The 18542-nt window shown below is 45.3% G+C and overlaps 1 protein-coding gene across 1 annotated transcript in view; it reads left to right on the forward strand.

Moving 5' to 3' along the window:
- Window positions 1-18542, forward strand: part of DROSHA (drosha ribonuclease III) — a 263840-nt gene that overhangs the window by 57946 nt on the left and 187352 nt on the right. The window contains exons 10-12 of the mRNA XM_066579186.1: window positions 2615-2686; window positions 9015-9096; window positions 12113-12187. Coding sequence (XP_066435283.1) covers window positions 2615-2686; window positions 9015-9096; window positions 12113-12187 — 229 coding nt within the window. The remainder of the gene's footprint in view (window positions 1-2614; window positions 2687-9014; window positions 9097-12112; window positions 12188-18542) is intronic.

Consider the following 18542-nt stretch of genomic DNA (forward strand, 5'->3'; position numbering starts at 1 on the left):
TCTTCCGTGTTCCATGTTCTACTCTGGCTTGTCTTCATGGATGAAAATGGACCAAGTGGTGATCTACAAAAACTGGCCGCTGTCTGATGTCACTTAAGTTAGACTTTGGGGACGATACCCTCCGTCGCTCGAGTGAATAAGGGGTGATTGGGGGGGCGGGGGGGGGGGGGGTGTTGTACCAGGAAATGTCCTTAGGAACAGTTTGATGAATCTGTTGCCAGATGTCACTTATTTGCGACCGTTCTGAGAGCAGACAAGTCTTGAGCCGTTGCATTCTGGGCGCGGCTACATGTGCTGAAGCGGGATGTACGATTGGACATATACTCTTTGGCGGTCTGATAATCGGTTATTTCAGCCTCTGGCTTGTGGATATCTTGTCATTTTCCTGGCTTGTCGGGGTCTCCGGATTACGTGTTACATGGAGACCCCCTAATGCTGCTACATTTACACCTTCCACCACTTCCAGCTCTTAGAAGTGAAGCCCCCCGCTGACTACAGAGGAGCCATGTGACCGGCTGGTGGTCTGTAGAGTCATGTAGACGGCTGCAGAGGAAGAATGCCAGAACTGGAGTGTTTAGAATCTGTTCTGCGTCTGTTAGAGCAAAGCATATCCCTAATTGTAGGGATTATTGGCTTTACTTCCGGATGTCAGCAGATGCAGTCGGTAGGAAAGAAACCTGAGATCAGCTTCTATAATGCGCTCCTGTAAAGTGTCCCCCTCCCGGCCGCGGTGACATCTTCTTGGTGATGGTGACATTCTGCGGTGTACTGCTTGTCTATGATGTCTGATGGGAGACGGTAGCTGACTGTCGCCTACCATGCAGGTAACTCGCAGAGCGCCCCCTGGATAGTTATTTTTGATTACGTTTCACACGGCCGTATGTATATTTTGACTTGCGAATATTTAGCGTGTTCACGGTCCACAATGCGCTGATACTTTGCGGGTTTCTATCTATCAGCACTGATTTACATGCCTAAGTACACAGCGTATTTCGAAGCATGAAAAAAAAGTTAAATCCCACTGATTTTGTGCATATTTACCGACGCCTGTTGATTTCAATGGACGATCCCGCTGCATTATATGCAGATAGCACACGCTGCGCTTTTATCACGCGACTTGAAAAATACCCAGTTGTGACTGAACCCACTGAACCGGACGGGGTTGGCTGTGTACGTAAAAAATACTCCCGGGGACGTCGCAATTGTTTTATCACGGTCCCATCAATAACCCATCCAGAATATTCATAACAGCGCTCGTATAGTTAATCCAACCCGCATTCCTGCAGCGATGATGTTTTTGGGGGGCTCTCCCCTTCCTCAGGCAGGTCTGCTACAGGTGTGCGCACGCCATCTGTCTCGCCTCGGCCAGCGGGTTGGATTAACTATGCGAGCGCCGCGGTGAATATTCTGGATGGGTTATTGATGGGACCGTGATAAAACAATTGCAACGTCCCCGGGAGTATTTTTTACGTACGCAGCCAACAGCCCGTCCGTTTTAGTGGGTTCATCCACAACTGGGTATTTTTCACACGGCTTTCAAATCACATGATGAACATGAAATCTATTCTGTGGTTCTTTTTCAGCCTCTGTTGTGAGCGGTGGACCTTGGGAGGTGTGGATGCCACGGCGAGGGCCCGTTGGGATAAATATTTGGTGGCCGTCTTATACCGCGTTCACATCATGTTTTATACGCTACGAATACAAGGGTGCTGTTTGTGAACAGTTTATAAAAGAATCAGGCGGCTTCACACGGACGTATCTGTGATCAGATCTCATTGGTCGCAATGGGTTCGTTCACATGGGCATTACAGCCGTGCAAAAACATAGAACATTCTGTATCTTCCTGCGTATTTGTGCACCAGAGGTCCCTATGAGGTCAGTAGTGCGCAATACGCAAGAAATGGTCAACGCTGCGTAATTGCACTGCATAAAGAACACATCTGGAACTAATTGACCATTTCAGTCGGTGCGTTTGATTGCTGTGCCCAGCTGAGCGTGCCCTGCGGGCAGAATAAAGGGCAGTTAAATACGCCGACATGCACAAAGCAAGCGCACTTAATATTAATAGGGCTATTGGGCATGCGCCACTGTAAAGTCAGACTTGGGGTTGACACTTCACCTTTCTGGGTCAGGGTGGTCTCACATCTGTATTGAAACCTCCGATCTCCGTCACGGAGTTGGCACAAAATACCGGAAGAAAAAGCACCGCATGCAGTACTTTTTCTTCCGTCTAAAAGCCGGGTGGAAACAGAACGGACCCCGCTGTAGTTAGTGGAATTCGTTCGGTCACAGGGATTCCCCTTTCCTGCTCCCCGAACGGATCCCCGTTGCGGATATGAAACCGCCCTTAAAGATGTCTACTATTAATGAAGCATTACTTTAGCATACTTCACCCATTGACTATAATGTAAGATACGGATGCTACGGCCACTAGATGGCGCTACAATCCTACGGTGTGGGGAGTGCTGAACCTTGCAGAGGATGAAAGTCCATCTCTCCTTGGCGTGGGTCTTTATCTCTTTGTTTTATACGCCGCTCGCTGTAAGTGCTCTCAGAGATGCTGCAGTCTCCAGTTATGCCTTACCAATGATTGCTGTTCTTGTTGCTCTTGCAGATTCCCCTGTGCAAAGTAATCCGGTTTAACATTGACTACACAATTCATTTCATTGAGGAGATGATGCCTGAGGTAAGGAATAACCCCTTGATTGCCGGACCGCACCAAAGAAAATCCATTATTGGCTTAGATGACATTTCATTGATTAAGCATGGACTTGGGCACTTTTTATCAGCGCCCCCTGATATAGTAATAAGTTGTAGAATTAGCCGCACCGCCTTCATTACAGCTCCTTCCTTCTGATGGCCTTAGTTGTAATGACTGCACTAAAACCCCATGGGATACGCAGGTGAATTGGAGGCGAGGTGACGTGACCCTTTAACGGTTCACGGACAGGACACACACAGACGCATTTTATTATATCAGCACCTTGTGCAGCTACAGCAGCGAGTCGGCGGCAAATTAATAGGAGCACCTCTGTCGGTTTCATTTAAATGGACTAAAGGCTGACATTCGGCAATCTAAGAAGGGGTTTCTAGAGTCCAATCTTGCACAAAGTGTCGGAGTTGTCTTTGAGCTTTTGAAGAGCGCTCATAACTCTCAGTTCCGGCTATGCTTGCACGCTCCCATGACTCGCAATCCATTTAAAAGACATAGCTGCCATATTGCATTGTGCGCAGTACCCTGCAGGGCCGTTCTTCACATTAAGGGTAATTCTGCCTCTAGGTAATAGCGTGTGGAGAAATGGGCATTCAGAAGTAGTAATGAAAGCTACCAATAATGGAGTGAAGGGCATCCATGTAGTATAGAGCTTTTTTTTTCTTTTGACCTGCCAGCCTTTTCATTGGAGGTATGAGTTAGTACCAAGGGCGATAGCCGTTCGTCTGCAGATCGCATCCTTCCACTAGTTATGAGGCTGGTGAGAGCGGAGAATGCCCATTACACCCTGGCACCGTGTTGCAGGATATGTTTATTGCTTTTATCATAGCTTTGGGGGAGATGACAATCTCGCTTTGTGAAATAGACACGGACAACTACAGCGCTGCGTGCGGAGTCTAATTAAAGTCTAATGAACCAAGCGTTATTATATTAGCAGAATCTAATTTTCTCCCCGTATTCCGCTATTGTACGTTTTTCTGCCCAGACGTCGTCCCCTCCTCGCTGCTTTTTATGCCTCGCTATTTTGTTTTCTCTAATATTTAAAAGGTCTGGAATGACATTTCTAAATAAGATGAATGCAGACTTCAAAATGATTCATTGTCTGCTATTGAATCTGTCGTAATGTTGGCAAACTAGCAATGAAGTACAGCGGGGAACCTGCTAGTCTTAACGCAGTCTTTATTGTCATGCTTGGCTGCCGATGTGCGTACAGATGCCTAACAATGCATCTTTGTCGCGCACAACATAGCAGAGGTGTATTCAGCTGGATGTAATTTGCGTGGTGGGAGTTAAAAAACATAATAAAAGCCTGTTTGTTCCTAAGTAGGCCTTTTCTGGTAGACTCCTAATGAGCCACGGGTGCCACCATCCTTACTAACTAAATAATGCTAATCTGTACTCAGATGGCTGGCCATCCCTCATGTGGCCGGGCGGAGGTGCGCAGCTTATAGTGATGCCCGTCTGCTCCTCCCGAGTATTCCTTACTCCTCTGAGGTCGCACAGGTTATTTTAATTAGAGTACAAAGCACTGATGGAAAAACATATCTTATAGAGTACAGGCCAGGATAAGGTGTTGGTTCTCCTTAGGGAGAGCACCTACAAGGTGTGTGAGGATGCATGCCCCTCTGGGAAATATGCAAATAGCAAGATGGAACAATACCTCTGCAGCGCCACCTCTTGGAAGGCAGCATTCCTGCAAGCCAATGTCAGAATTTTTAAACAAGCCTTGTAACCATGCACAGATGGTTTTTGCCCCTCATGTGTGCAGTAGGTTTCTGGCCTGGCTAGTGAGAGGCCTATAGACGAAGGGAAGGGAATTGCGTACGGATGCTCTTCTTTCTGTGATGAAGCATACATTGCCAGCATTCTGCATCCTGCAGGGCAATGTACGCTATGTCACTAGTGATGTAGCGTTTACTGCCTGGCAGAGAATGCCGAATCCTCGTGATGTATATGAAACACTAGCGGCAAGACAACGCACATGCACAGTCCCGCTAAAACAGGCTGCCGAGGATTCGGCATTCCTTGCTAGGTAGTGAATGCTATGTCACTAGTGAGCGGGTACACTGACCTGCAGGAAGCAGAACGCCAGCAATGTATGCTTCGTCACTGGAAGAAGAGGATCCAGACAGCTGGAGCTGACGTGTCCCAGGGGCTGAAGGAGCCAGGAGAAGATCGTCGAGGAGAAGATGCAGGAAGAAGACTGATGTGGAAGGAATAGGTAGGTAAAGATTTTTTTTTCTTTTTAACCCCATTAAGGAGAGCTCAACTTCCCATTTACAGACTACGGAGCTCAGATTCTATCTTATGTCAACTCCTCTATTTATTGCAGCGCCAAAGTGCAGCTCACCCGCGTCATCACAATTCATTTAAATGACATTTGTATTATGTCAATGTATGTATTACAAAATATGGATTGCCTATATACCTTCTTCATGCATGTAGGATGTGGATCTGCAGCATCCTTTTCTATTAAAAGACGTATCCAATCACAATGGCCTTCTGGTACATATGAAAACACTAGTGAAGATTGTAAGCTTGGCCCACCAGTGACTTCTAAGACGGACATTCCTTATAAAACACAAGACAGCTGAACTGTATCACATTCAGTGACCTGTTCAGTAGGCGAAGTAGACCAGTCCCTGGAGGGTGAAGGAGGGCAGGCTGTTAGGAGTCCAGGCACAATTGCTCGCCCTTTGGGTGCTTTAACACGGGACGGCCTGTCGGGCAACAGACGCCCGACAGGTCATCCCAGCAATAATAATTGTTGCTGAACATTGCTGACAGAATGGAGGTTGAGCGGACCAGGGATCGTTCCGGCACACCCGCCTCCATTCACAGTAAACAGGTAGTCGCTCATAAGCGATCAACTGCTTGCTTCCACGGTACGATCCATCCTTCAGTCTTCTGCATGCACAAAAACGGAACAACGAACGGGAAGTGAAAATCTTCTTGTTTGTCATTCAGGTAAAATATACTAGATCACCAGCAGCACTCCTCACCACATTAGTGGCCGGACCTTCAGTATTCACACGCCGCCAGGAACCTGAACAAGTTCCAAGAATACAGTCCCGAAGTGAAGAAAAGCGTCGGCATCCAAGACCATAGCCTGACAAAGACCATCCGGTCGAAACGTTGCTGTCTCAGTTTTATGTCGTGGGAGAATAAAGCTTGATTTTTACTTCTGCACCTGGATGCTGCTGCTTTTCTTCACTTTGGACTTGCTCGTCATTCATTCGGTGCATGCACGTGCGCTGAACGATTATCGTTCAGATTCTCGCTGGATAATGGGAATCCGAACGATAATCGCTGCGTGTAAAAGCACATTTAGCTGATTGTGACTGCAGAATACCTCCAGCGGCTGATCCCAAAACTGCATCATAAACTATACTGAGCCACGAGTCTAGACTCATCAGCACTGCATCTAGCTCCTGTTCACTCTCTGTACTTAGACCAACGACAGAGAAAGAAGTCTCCAGACTGCTTTCCTCCACTTGCCCCACCACCTGCGCTAGAAACCCTCTTCCCTCTCACCTCCTTCGGCCCCTCTCCCCGGTGGCCATGTTCCACCTCACCACTATATTCAATCTTTCTCTGACCTCTGACATTTTCCCCTCTTCATTGAAACACGCCATCTTATCCCTGCTGCTAAAAAAACCGACTCTTGACTTGACCAATGCTACCAACTACCGACCAATCTGCAAGCTCTTCTTCATCTCCTAACTACTAGAACGCCTGGTTTATTCCCACCTTATAAGCTACCTCTCAGAAAACTCTCTTCTTGACTCTGTACAGTCCGGCTTCCGCCCTCTACACTTGACAGAAATCGCCCTGACTAAAGTGACGAACAACCTCCCGAAGGCCAAATCGAGGGGCGACTACTCCCTACTGATCCTCCTTGATCTCTTTGCAGCATTTGACCCTGTTGACCACAAACTCCTCCTCAGTGTGCTTTGCTCCATTGGACTAAAAGACACAGATCTTTCCTGGTTCTCCTCCTACCTATCCAACCGCTTCTTCAGTGTCTGCTTTGTGGCTCTATCTCCCCTCCTCTTCCTCTTGCTGTCTGGGTATCCCAGGGCTCAATCCTTGGCCCCCTCCTCTTCTCCATCTACACAGCAACCATTGGACAGACCATCAGGAGATTTGGCTATCAGTACCATCTCTATGCTGCCGATACCCAGTTATACACCTCCTTCCATGACATCACAGGAACATTCCTCCAGAACGCCATCGACTGTCCGCTGTCTCTAGCACTATGTCTTCTCCCTACCTAAAACTCAACCTCTAAAATACTGACCTACTGGGGTTTCTGCCCTCTACTAACCGACCTCATCCTGGCACCACCATAACTCCCAGACAGCACACCCACTGCTTTGTAGTTATATTCGACTCCAATCTCTCCTTTACCCCCTCCAGTCCATCTTGAATGTGGCAGCCAGGCTCATCTTCCTGTCTAGCCGCTACTCAGATGCCTCTGCCCTGTGCCAGCCAGAATACAGAATACAATTTAAACTCACTACACTCCATCCAAAAAGCGCTCCACAGCACCGCCCCACCCTACATTGCTCCCCTCATCTCAATTTACCACCCAGCCAGCGCCCTCCACTCTGCTAACGAAATCAGACTAAGTGCCCCTTTAATTCGAACTTCTCATTTACGCCTCCAAGACTTCTCCAGAGCAGCACCAGTCCAATGGAACGCGCTACCAAAAAATATCCGGGCAATCACTGACACACTAAACTTCAGGCGTGTTTTAAAAACACACCTCTTCAGGGAGGCCTACCATACCCCCTAAACCAAACCCCCTCTGTACTGCGCTGATAACATGCTCCCTGACCTACTGACTGCCGCTCCTGCTAGCTGTAATCAACCAGCACCTACAGCCGTACCGATTCCACCACTATACGACCTGACCATTGTCTGTGTATAGCATCCCTCACTCTGCACCCCGCCATACCGTGCACATCTCCAGCCCTTAACCTTCTGTATCACCCCACTATATGTAGTACGTAAGCTCGTTGAAGTAGGACCCTCACCACTGCTGTTTCCATCCACTGATTGCTATATGTAACAGCAGTTTTGTTTCTTTCCCCCTGCTATGTAAGCGCTGCAGAATATGTTGGCGCTATATATATAAAGATTACTGTGTGAACCTGGGTTACATGGTAGTTTGATGAAGTCATGATCACAAAACCACTAAAACTAATTTGCTAATCTAAACGGCCTCTAAAACCTGAACTCCATGTCCTCTGTCTAACACCGCGCCACTTTAGCTCCCAAAACTGTGCCACATTTTAGTATACCTTTATATCTGTCATAGCTCTGCTTTTCTGATAACGAGCCATTGACTGCCTGCATCGACACAGATTTACAGGCAATGTATCACCTTTACAGTGAATCATACTCCATTGTTCTAATCTACTTTGATGTTCTGAGTGTATATTCTATTTTCTGTCCAGCACTCTGGGGGCGGCCATCTTGTCTGAGATGCAGTTAACAGCATTTAGAGATGCTTTACAGCTGCCTCATGGGCGCTTAGACAGAATGGGTAGGTAGAAGGAACCTATGTGGAAGACTATTCTAGGCATACTCTGTAGCCTATGCAGGGAGGGAGAGGAGGTGAGCTGTGACCATCTACTATGAATGGTGGATCATGTATTATCTACAAATAGGCGTTACCTGCGTATAATAATAATGAGATGACTTCGGAAAGATGAGAAAGCATTTAGCAGCTTTATGCCTATTGATTTTTTATCAAGGTTAGTGGATAACAATATGCAGTAACTCCCTCTAGTGGCAACTGTAGATACCCACAATGCTATCTTTTAAATGATTGCACTGTATCAGGAAAACAGAACTCCCACCTCATGTAAAGATATTCGGTTATCTGGGGACAAGCTGCCTAGTAGGAACATAACAAAAGCCATACTTCCTTGCTGGTGTGCTGGCGCCTGATCCCCGCTGCTCTTCACTTCTGGGTGCTGGTCGAGGATTTCCCGACACTAGGTCATGTGATCGCTGCAGCATCTGCACAGCAATCGCATGCCTTCGTCCTCGGTGTGTAAAAGAACCAAATTACCCAGACTGCATTACACCATCACTGCCCTGCAGGGGGCGTTCCGTGTATTGTAGGCTGGAATGATGCAGCACAGTGATGGTTTTCTGAGAGCATTGGATAGAACCGAGTGATTTCTTGGCATAACGACCCCTTATTTGTGTGTCTGCTGACCTGATTACTGCACGCTTCCGAGGGGCTAATGATATTATGGATACTAATCTATAACCTCTGTTTCCGCAGCATTTCTGTGTGAAGGGACTGGAATTGTTTTCCTCCTATCTGTTCAGGGACATATTAGAGCTTCACGACTGGAATCTTATTGGTACGTCTGTTTTACTCTCTTTCTGAAATGCTTTCCCCTATGGGCCCTAGATGCGCTGAACCATTTAGTAGCCCGCGTGTCATGTCGGCTCCTGCTCCCTTAGTGTTATTGCACGCAGTAAAGTTTGTGTCTTGTTAGTTCTATTTACTTTATCTCGTGTCAGAATTCAAACCACAAACATAATGCATTCAGATTTCGTTAGTCACTTCTAAAACACTTGTTGTAATTTCCTTCTCTTATCTGCTTTAATTTCCCAAAGGATTTTATTTTCTCTGAGATTTTGCTAAGAAAACTTGTAATTTTTTTTGCTTTTTTTCCCAATCGCTGTTAAGGGGAATACATGTATTAGCATACGCGGTTATGACACCCGCACTCGCCACACTCGCTTCTTAAAATATAGAACTTATCTAAAAAAATAAAAGGAATATATAACATTCTAAAGAATAGCAAGGCTGCATCCAAAGCTACACGGCTGTCAGCTGCGCAGGAACTGAGCATGACATTAGCTTACCAATAGGGAAAGCCAAATGTAGAACTAGAACTGTGCTGTTTGCACCACTTTTGCACCATATTTGTCGCTGACTCTTGAATCAATTCAGGTGTCGGTCACAAACATATAGCTGCTCTGTTTTACAGTGAGTTCAAGAATTGCAACATTGAATAGGTTCACGCACACAATCACTGAGTGAATTAAAGGGGTTTTCTAGGCAGCGCTGGCTGTCCGTCTCGGAATACACTGGGGTCTGAGTGGAAGCCGCTGCTCTGACCCTTCTGTGGTGGCCGGTGGTAGTAATTGCAGGCACAACTCTCATTGAAATCAGTGGGATCTGCACCTGCAACTACAAGCATCGGCCACTACACTGGTTGAAGCAGCGGCTTCCACTCTGACCCCAGTGTATCTACATAGTGGCAGCCAGTGCTGCCTGGAAATCCCTTTAAATATAGCTAGGCACATAGCATTTTTTTTTTTAAATCCAGTGCTGGTTCAGTCTTGGATTCTGACCTCCCATGCAGAAAAGTGCATTGGATCAAAACCCAGGATGAAACTGGGCAGCACCATGGAGGAGATTTTTTGAGTTTGGAGGCCATCATGTACATTAGATGATAATCTGGTTTGGCTATTCTACATCTAATTCGTATGGCCATCCTAAGACACCCAGGGAATGTGCAGCACTTGAATGGCAATGAGCTGTACAATGCCATGTGACTAGAGATGAGCGAGTATACTCGCTAAAGGCAATTGCTCGAGCGAGCATTGCCTTTAGCGAGTACCTGCCCGCTCAAGACTGAAGGTTCGGGTGCCGGCGGCGGGCAGGGAGCTGCGGGGGAGAGCGGGGTGGAACGGAGGGGAGATCTCTCTCTCCCTCTCTTCCCCCCTGCTCCCTCCTGCTGACTGCCGCTACTCACCGCTCCCCCGCGCCGGCACCCGAACCTTCAGTCTCGAGCGGGCAGGTACTTGCTAAAGGCAATGCTCGCTCGAGCAATTGCCTTTAGCGAGTATACTCGCTCTTCTCTACATGTGGCCCATGGACATGACGTTACAGGCCAAAGAGGAGGCTATGGTGCTCTGACCTCTTTAAATAGCTGATTGACGAGGATGCTGAGAGCTGGCCATTCACCTATCCAATGGATAGTCCAATATAGTCCTCTATATTTTAGAGTTTAAAAAAAAGCAGTGCCAAGGGGGAATGGGGGGATCAATCCCTCAGCTTAAACCCAAGAATACACAACATGGATTCACATTCTAATAATGCGTCTTCAGACTCTGTTAACGGGGTAAAATCTCTTTGATTGGGTTGTGGGACGTCTAGTGGCCAACAAGCTCTATACAAGTGGAAGAAGAGGTCACTACACACACAAGGAGCCTGCGAGAGTCTTTTATAGGCCAAGGACAGGGGGATGGGGGGCACTTTTAGGGCTGTTCCAATATGAATGTGATTTGACAAAACCATGTCCATTAAATGTCGTCTGCTATAAATTTGATTTAATATGCAGCACACAGGAACCCCTCTAAGGCCTCCCTCACACAGGGCGTTTTATACAGCATTTAGCGCTGCCTTTTCAGCCCAGCTCTAAACGCTGTACAACACTCCCATTCATTTCAATGGGGCTGCTCACACAGGGCTGAAAACGCAGCGCCTCCCAACGCTGCGCTTTGACAGCGATGCATGTTCTATTTTGGGGCGTTTTCATCCCTGCGTCGCCCATTGAAATGAATGGGCAGCGGTTTTAGCACTGCTAAAAACGCGGCAGCACTTGGTGTCGCGTTTTTGGCAGCGTTAACCGCTCGCCGATTTTCGGGGTGAGGGCTTGTAATAGAAGCCCTGCCCCGAAAAACAGTCCCAGCGGGCTGGAGAAAAAAAGAAAATAATACTCACCTAGCCGCTGCAGTCCGGGTCGCGGCCGCTGGTCTCTGCCGCTGATTCGGGCTTCCTCGGCACCCCAAAGTCTATTGCCGGAGGCCAGGTTTGAGAAACCCGCCTCCGGCAATAGAGTGCTGTGATTGGTTGTCGGTGCTTGCTCGATGCCCAATCACAGCCCTTCATTGACTGTCTCAACCAATCAGCGCCGGCAAGCTCTGATTGGCTGAGACAGTCAATGAAGGGCTGTGATTGGGCATCGAGCAAGCACCGACAACCAATCACAGCACTCTATTGCCGGAGGCGGGGTTCTCAAACCTGGCCTCCGGATATAGACTTTGGGGTGCCGAAGAAACCCGGATCAGCGGCAGAGACCAGCGGCCGCGACAGGGACTGCAGCGGCTAGGTGAGTATAGCTTTTTTTTTTTCTTTTCAGACTTCTTGGCTGCGTTTTCAGCCGAGCTGAAAACGCAGCCAAAACGCTGGCATAAAGTATGCCAGCGCTGCTGAAACGGGGCGGAATCTGCAGTAACGCAGCGTTGAAAAACGCGTTTCTGTAAACTCCCTGTGTGAGGGAGGCCTAATGCCGATACAAAACCTGCCACTTGGCTTTATACAAATAATTGATTTTAATCTCTTTCTCCACCACTATGTAGGTCCTCCTGTTGAAGACAATAGCTCCACATGTGCACAGTTTCATTTTATGCCTCGCTTTGTAAGGTTTCTGCCAGGTAAGCCTTGCCATAAACTCTGCACCACATGTTCAATACTTCTTGGTTTTGGTGTTAAGACACAAGCTTCCACAAAGCAATCCTTATATCCTAATATATTGCCGTGTCGAACGTTCTTTAAGCTAGAGCAGGACCAAGGATCCTTCAAATACAGTTCTCAAATAATCTCAAACCTCCTTCTAAAGCTGACCATTGATATGAGATAAAGCAGCTGACTACACCTGTGATATACTAGATATGGATGACAAGGGAAAAGCTGCTCCCAGTTACTTGTATTGATGGTTTTTCCAGGAAACCAGTAGGCTTGCAAGGGCTGAGACCCTGCAGTCCAGTCTCTGAAACCTATCTCGGTTTCTTGGTATTTTCTTAAGTCAGCGTACGCTTAGAAGTTAGTTTAAATGGAATGTGTCTTCAACAACTACTATAACATAAAATAACAGTAGAAAGGCTACTAAGATCAGATTTGTACTCAGTTGTAAACGGCATTTACATCCCCTCCTGCTCCTCCAGTGTGCACCCCAAAATATCCATCCGCTATACAGGGTGCATGTAGAGGACTCTCTGCCTCTATGTATCGGCAAGCAGTGAACAGATGGTTTGTGGGTGCACAGCAGGGGAATGGAGGAAGTGTAAGGAATATAAAACACATATCTGAACTCTGCCTGCTTCCTACTAGTCATTCAGTACTTTAGGTTAGGAGGGTCGACAGAGGTGGGAATCTCTCTTGTGAATGATCACTGACTTCTCAAACAGCTTGTGTGTATGTGGCCGCCAATGCCATAACTTCCAGAAGTGCTAATCTATATATATAAAATTGAATGTCTGTCTGTTTGTCCTTTATGCATTACTACACCATTCATCCGATCGCCATGAAACTTTGGGAAGTTGTTGAGTACACTCCTGGGAAGATTACTGGCATAGTACAAATATTCTATGATAAATGGCGCGCGTGCGAGCGTTGTCGACAGTTACGCCCCCCCCCCCCCACGTAGATCGTTCGATTTCCATCATTGCCACTAATTCTCTCACTTCCCGATGTTGTAGAAACATGAAATTTGGCACGAGCATTGATTGTCATAAATAGGAAAAGCTAATGGGTCCCAACTCGATTATTCAATTCTATGCGCCAACGAATTAGCGTCCAAATTTTACGTACGGAATCTAATTCTCTCACTTCCTGATATATATAAATGAATGTATGTCTGTCTGTCTGTCCTTTATGCATTACTACACCATTCATCCAATTGCCATGAAACTTTGTGAAGTTGTTAAGTACACTCCTGGGAAGATTACGGGCATAGTACATCTATCCTACCATAGGTGGCGCGCGTGCGAGCATCGTCGACAGTTATGCCCCCCAGACAAAGATCGTTTGATTTCCATCTCAAGCACGAAAGCAAAAGGCATTACGAGCAAGCGTGTTCAACTACAAAATGATGCATCCGCCGAACGTTTCGCAAGACAATTCCTGGATATTGAGAATCCTGAGGTAAAATGAAAGCTGTGCTGTGATTGGTTGCTATTTCTTATACTGCTGAGGTAAAATGAAAGCTGTGCTGTGATTGGTTGCTATTTCTTATACTGCTGAGGTAACATGAAAGCTGCGCTGTGATTGGTTGCTATATATTATACCACTGAGGTAACATGAAAGCTGTGCTATGATTGGTTGTTATATATTATACTACTGAGGTTGCATGAAAGCTGCGCTGTGATTAGTTGGTATATATAATACCGCAGAGGTAACATGAAAGCTGCGCTGTGATTGGTTGCTATTTTTTATATTGCTGAGGCAGAGTAAAAGTTGCGCTGTGATTGGTTGTTATTTCTCTTACTGCTCAGGTAACATGAAAGCTGCGCTGTGATTGGTTGTTATATATTATACCACTGAGGTAACATGAAAGCTGCGCTGTGATTGGTTGTTATATATTATACCACTGAGGTAACATGAAAGCTGCGCTGTGATTGGTTGTTATCTAGATATATAAAAACGAATGAATGTATGTCTGTCTGTCTTCGCAGCAATGCGCGACGGGTCAGCTAGTCTATATATATAAAATTGAATGTATGCGTGTGTCTGTCTGTCTGTTTGTCCTTTATGCGCTACTATACCATACATCCGATCGCCATGAAACTTTGGGAAGTTGTTGAGTACACTCCTGGGAAGATTATAGGCATAGTACAACTATCCTACGATAAATGGTGCGCGTGCGAGCGTCACCCACAGTTACGCCCCCCCCACGTAGATCATTCGATTTCCATCGTTGCCACTAATTCTCTCACTTCCCGATGTCGCAGAAACAGGAAATTTGGCACGAGCATTGATTATGTCATAAATAGGAAAAGCTAATGGGTCCCATCTGGATTATTCAATTCTAAGCGCCAAAGAATTAGCGTCCAAATTTTACGTACGGAATCTAATTTTCTCGCTTCCCAATGTCATGGAAACATGAAATTTGGCACGAGCATTGATTATGTCATAAATAGGAAAAGGTAATGGGTCCCAACCCGATTATTCAATTCTATGCGCCAAAGAATTAGCGTCCAAATTTTACGTACGGAATGTAATTTTCTCACATAGAAACTTGAAATTTGGCACGAGCATTGATTGTCATAAATAGGAAAAGTTAATGGGTCCCAAGTCGATTATTTAATTCTATGCGCAAAAGAATTAGCGTCCAAATTTTACGTACGGAATCTAATTCTCTCACTTCCTGATATATATAAATGAATGTATGTCCGTCTGTCTGTCCTTTATGCATTACTACACCATTCATCCAATTGCCATGAGACTTTGGGAAGTTGTTGAGTACACTCCTGGGAAGATTACTGGCATAGTACATCTATCCTACGATAGGTGCCGCGCGTACGAGCATCGTCGACAGTTATGCCCCCCAGACAAAGATTGTTTGATTTCCATCTCAAGCACAAAAGCAAAAGGCATTATGAGCAACGGGAGGCGTGTTCAACCAGAAAATGATGCATCCGCCGAACGATTCGCAAGACAATTGCTGGATATTGAGAATGCTGAGGTAAAATAAAAGCTGCGCTGTGATTGGTTGCTATATATTATACCGCTGAGGTAACATGAAAGCTGTGCTGTGATTGGTTTCTATTTCTTATACTGCTGAGGTAACATGAAAGCTGTGCTGTGATTGGTTGCTATTTCTTATACTGCTGAGGTAACATGAAAGCTGTGCTGTGATTGGTGGCTACTTCTTATACTACTGAGGTTGCATGAAAGCTGTGCTGCGATTCGTTGTTATATATTATACCACTGAGGTAACATGAAAGCTGCGCTGTGATTGGTTGCTATTTTTTATATTGCTGAGGCAGAATAAAAGTTGCGCTGTGATTGGTTGTTATTTCTCTTACTGCTGAGGTAACATGAAAGCTGCGCTGTGATTGGTTGTTACCGTATATTTTATACTGCTAAGGTAACATGAAAGCTGCACTGTGATTGGTTGTTCTATATTATACCACTGAGGTAACATGAAAGCTGCGCTGTGATTGGTTGTTATATATTATACCACTGAGGTAACATGAAAGCTGCACTGTGATTGGTTATCTAGATATATAAAAACAAATTAATGTATGTCTGTCTGTTTTCGCAGCAACGCGCGACGGGTAAGCTAGTCTATATATATAAAATTGAATGTATGCGTGTGTGTCTGTCTGCGTGCGTGTCTGTCTGTCTGTCTGTCTGTCTGCGTGTCTGTCTGTCTGTGTGTGTGTGTTTGTCCTTTATGCGCTACTACACCATTCATCCGATCGCCATGAAACTTTGGGAAGTTGTTGAGTACACTCCTGGGAAGATTATAGGCATAGTACATTTATGCTACAATAAATGGCGCGCGTGCGTGCGTCGTCGACAGTTATGCCCCCCCACGTAGATTGTTCGATTTCCATCATTGCCACTAATTCTCTCACTTCCCGATATTGTAGAAACATGAAATTTGCCACGAGCATTGATTATGTCATATATAGGAAAAGGTAATGGGTCCCAGCTCGATTATTCAATTTTAAACGCCAAAGAATTAGCGTCCAAATTTTATGTACGGAATCTAATTTTCTCGCTTCCCAATGTCATAGAAACTTGAAATTTGGCACGAGCATTGATTATGTCATAAATAGGAAAAGCTAATGGGTCCCAACTCGATTATTCAATTCTAAGCGCCAAAGAATTAGCGTCCAAATTTTACGTATGGAATCTAATTCTCTCACTTCCCGATGTAATTTGGCACGAGCATTGATTATGTCATAAATAGGAAAAGGTAATGGGTCCTAACTCGATTATTCAATTCTAAGCGCAAAAAAATTAGCGTCCAAATTTTACGTACGAAATCTAATTCTCTCACTTCCCAATATAATAGAAACTTGAAATTTGGCACGAGCATTGATTATGTCATAAATAGGAAAAGTTAATGGGTCCCAACTCGATTATTCAATTCTAATCGCAAAAGAATTAGCGTCCAAATTTTACGTATGGAATCTAATTCTCTCACTTCCCGATGTAATTTAGCACGAGCATTGATTGTCATAAATAGGAAAAGTTAATGGGTCCCAACTCGATTATTCAATTCTAAACACAAAAGAATTAGTCTCCAAATTTTACCTACGGAATCTAATTCTCTCACTTCCTGATGTTATTTATTTATTTATATATATATATATATATGTGTGTGTGTATGTATGAATGACTGTCTGTCTGTTCTTTATGCATTACTACACCATTCATATAATCGCCATGAAACTTTGGAAGTTGTTGAGTACACTCCTGGGAAGATTACTGGCATAGTACAACTATCCTACGTAAGGTGGCGCGCGTGCGAGCGTCGTCGATAGTTATGCCCCCCAGACAAAGATCGTTTGATTTCCATCTCAAGCACGAAAGCAAAAGGCATTACGAGCAACGGGATGAGTGTTCAACCAGAAAATGATGCATCCGCCGAATGTTTCGCAAGACAATTGCTGGATATTGAGAATCCTGAGGTAAAATGAAAGCTGTGCTGTGATTGGTTACAATTTCTTATACTGCTGAGGTAGCATGAAAGCTGTGCTGTGATTGGTTGCTATATATTATACTGCTGAGGCAACATGAAAGCTGCGCTGTGATTGGTTGTTATATATTATAACGCTGAGGTAACTTGAAAGCTGCGCTGTGATTGGTTGTTATCTAGATATATAAAAATGTATGTCTGTCTTCGCAGCAACGCGCGACGGGTAAGCTAGTCACTTTATAAACTCAAAATATTTCTGTGCTGAAAAATCCCTCTGAACTCCCTCTTCTAATTTACTGCCTCCTGCCTGTTGACAAGTGATGCCCGTCTCTAGTAACGGGTATAACGCACAGATAATAGGGAGTTAAGAGGGTTATGACTTATGCTACCCATAGACCTCTATGGAGAGGGGAGTGGAGGAGGAAGACGGAAGTAGAGACTCATAGATGTTGCTGCAGCTAATAGTGAGTATTTACAGTACTACAGCAGCTGGAATCCCATCTACACTGCTCAGTACTTCTCTAATATTTGACTTGATGTTATTTGTGTGCATGTGCTACAGAGAAAATAAGGGAGATGGAATAATACCTCCACAGTGCCACCTATTAGAAGACAGCATTCCTTCAAGCCAAAGTCAGACTTTATAGCATTTCTGACCCCTGTGCTACAGAGAGTTGGGGTGCAGCATCTGCTGTTTTCTCCATATGGAGTGTATAGAAGACAGCATAATAGCTTGTCTCCACCCACTAGTTTATCAAGAACTGAATATGAGTTATACAGCTCGCTAAGATGAAAAATGGTGATAAATGCAGGATACAAGCCACAACATCATTACAAACCTCTACAAATTTCCTCCACTAGAAATTCATGCTCAGAATCTACTACTTTGCCCTTCCCCATGCCAAACAAGTCTACTCTCACCTCTCTCATCTCCTCACTGTCCAATAAACCAAAAAGGCTTGTGATCCTTTTCACTCCCTCCTCAGCCCTAAAATACAGCCCCCTATGGTGGATCTCAGCACTGAAGATCTGGTGGCTTATTTCAATGAGAATGTTGGAGACGTCCAACAGTAAATAACTTCCCAGTTCCTGATTAGCTTTGATCCTCTTGTCTTGCATTTCCTCTAGTTCCCACTGAGCATTTGACCAATAACAGAAGTAATCTCCAGGCTCCTCTCTCCTTCTCGCTCTACTACCTGCATTAGTAACCCTATTCCCTCTCACCTCCCTTAAGTCCTTCACCTCACAACAATATTCAACCTGTCTTTCTTCTGGTTTCTTTCCCTTCTTCTATTTAAACCTGCTGTCATATACCCATGTAAGGACTGTGGACGTGGATCCACTGTGTCAACCTACCA

The sequence above is a fragment of the Eleutherodactylus coqui genome, chromosome 9 (genome assembly GCF_035609145.1).
Source record: "Eleutherodactylus coqui strain aEleCoq1 chromosome 9, aEleCoq1.hap1, whole genome shotgun sequence".
Taxonomy (NCBI): Eukaryota; Metazoa; Chordata; class Amphibia; order Anura; family Eleutherodactylidae; genus Eleutherodactylus; species Eleutherodactylus coqui.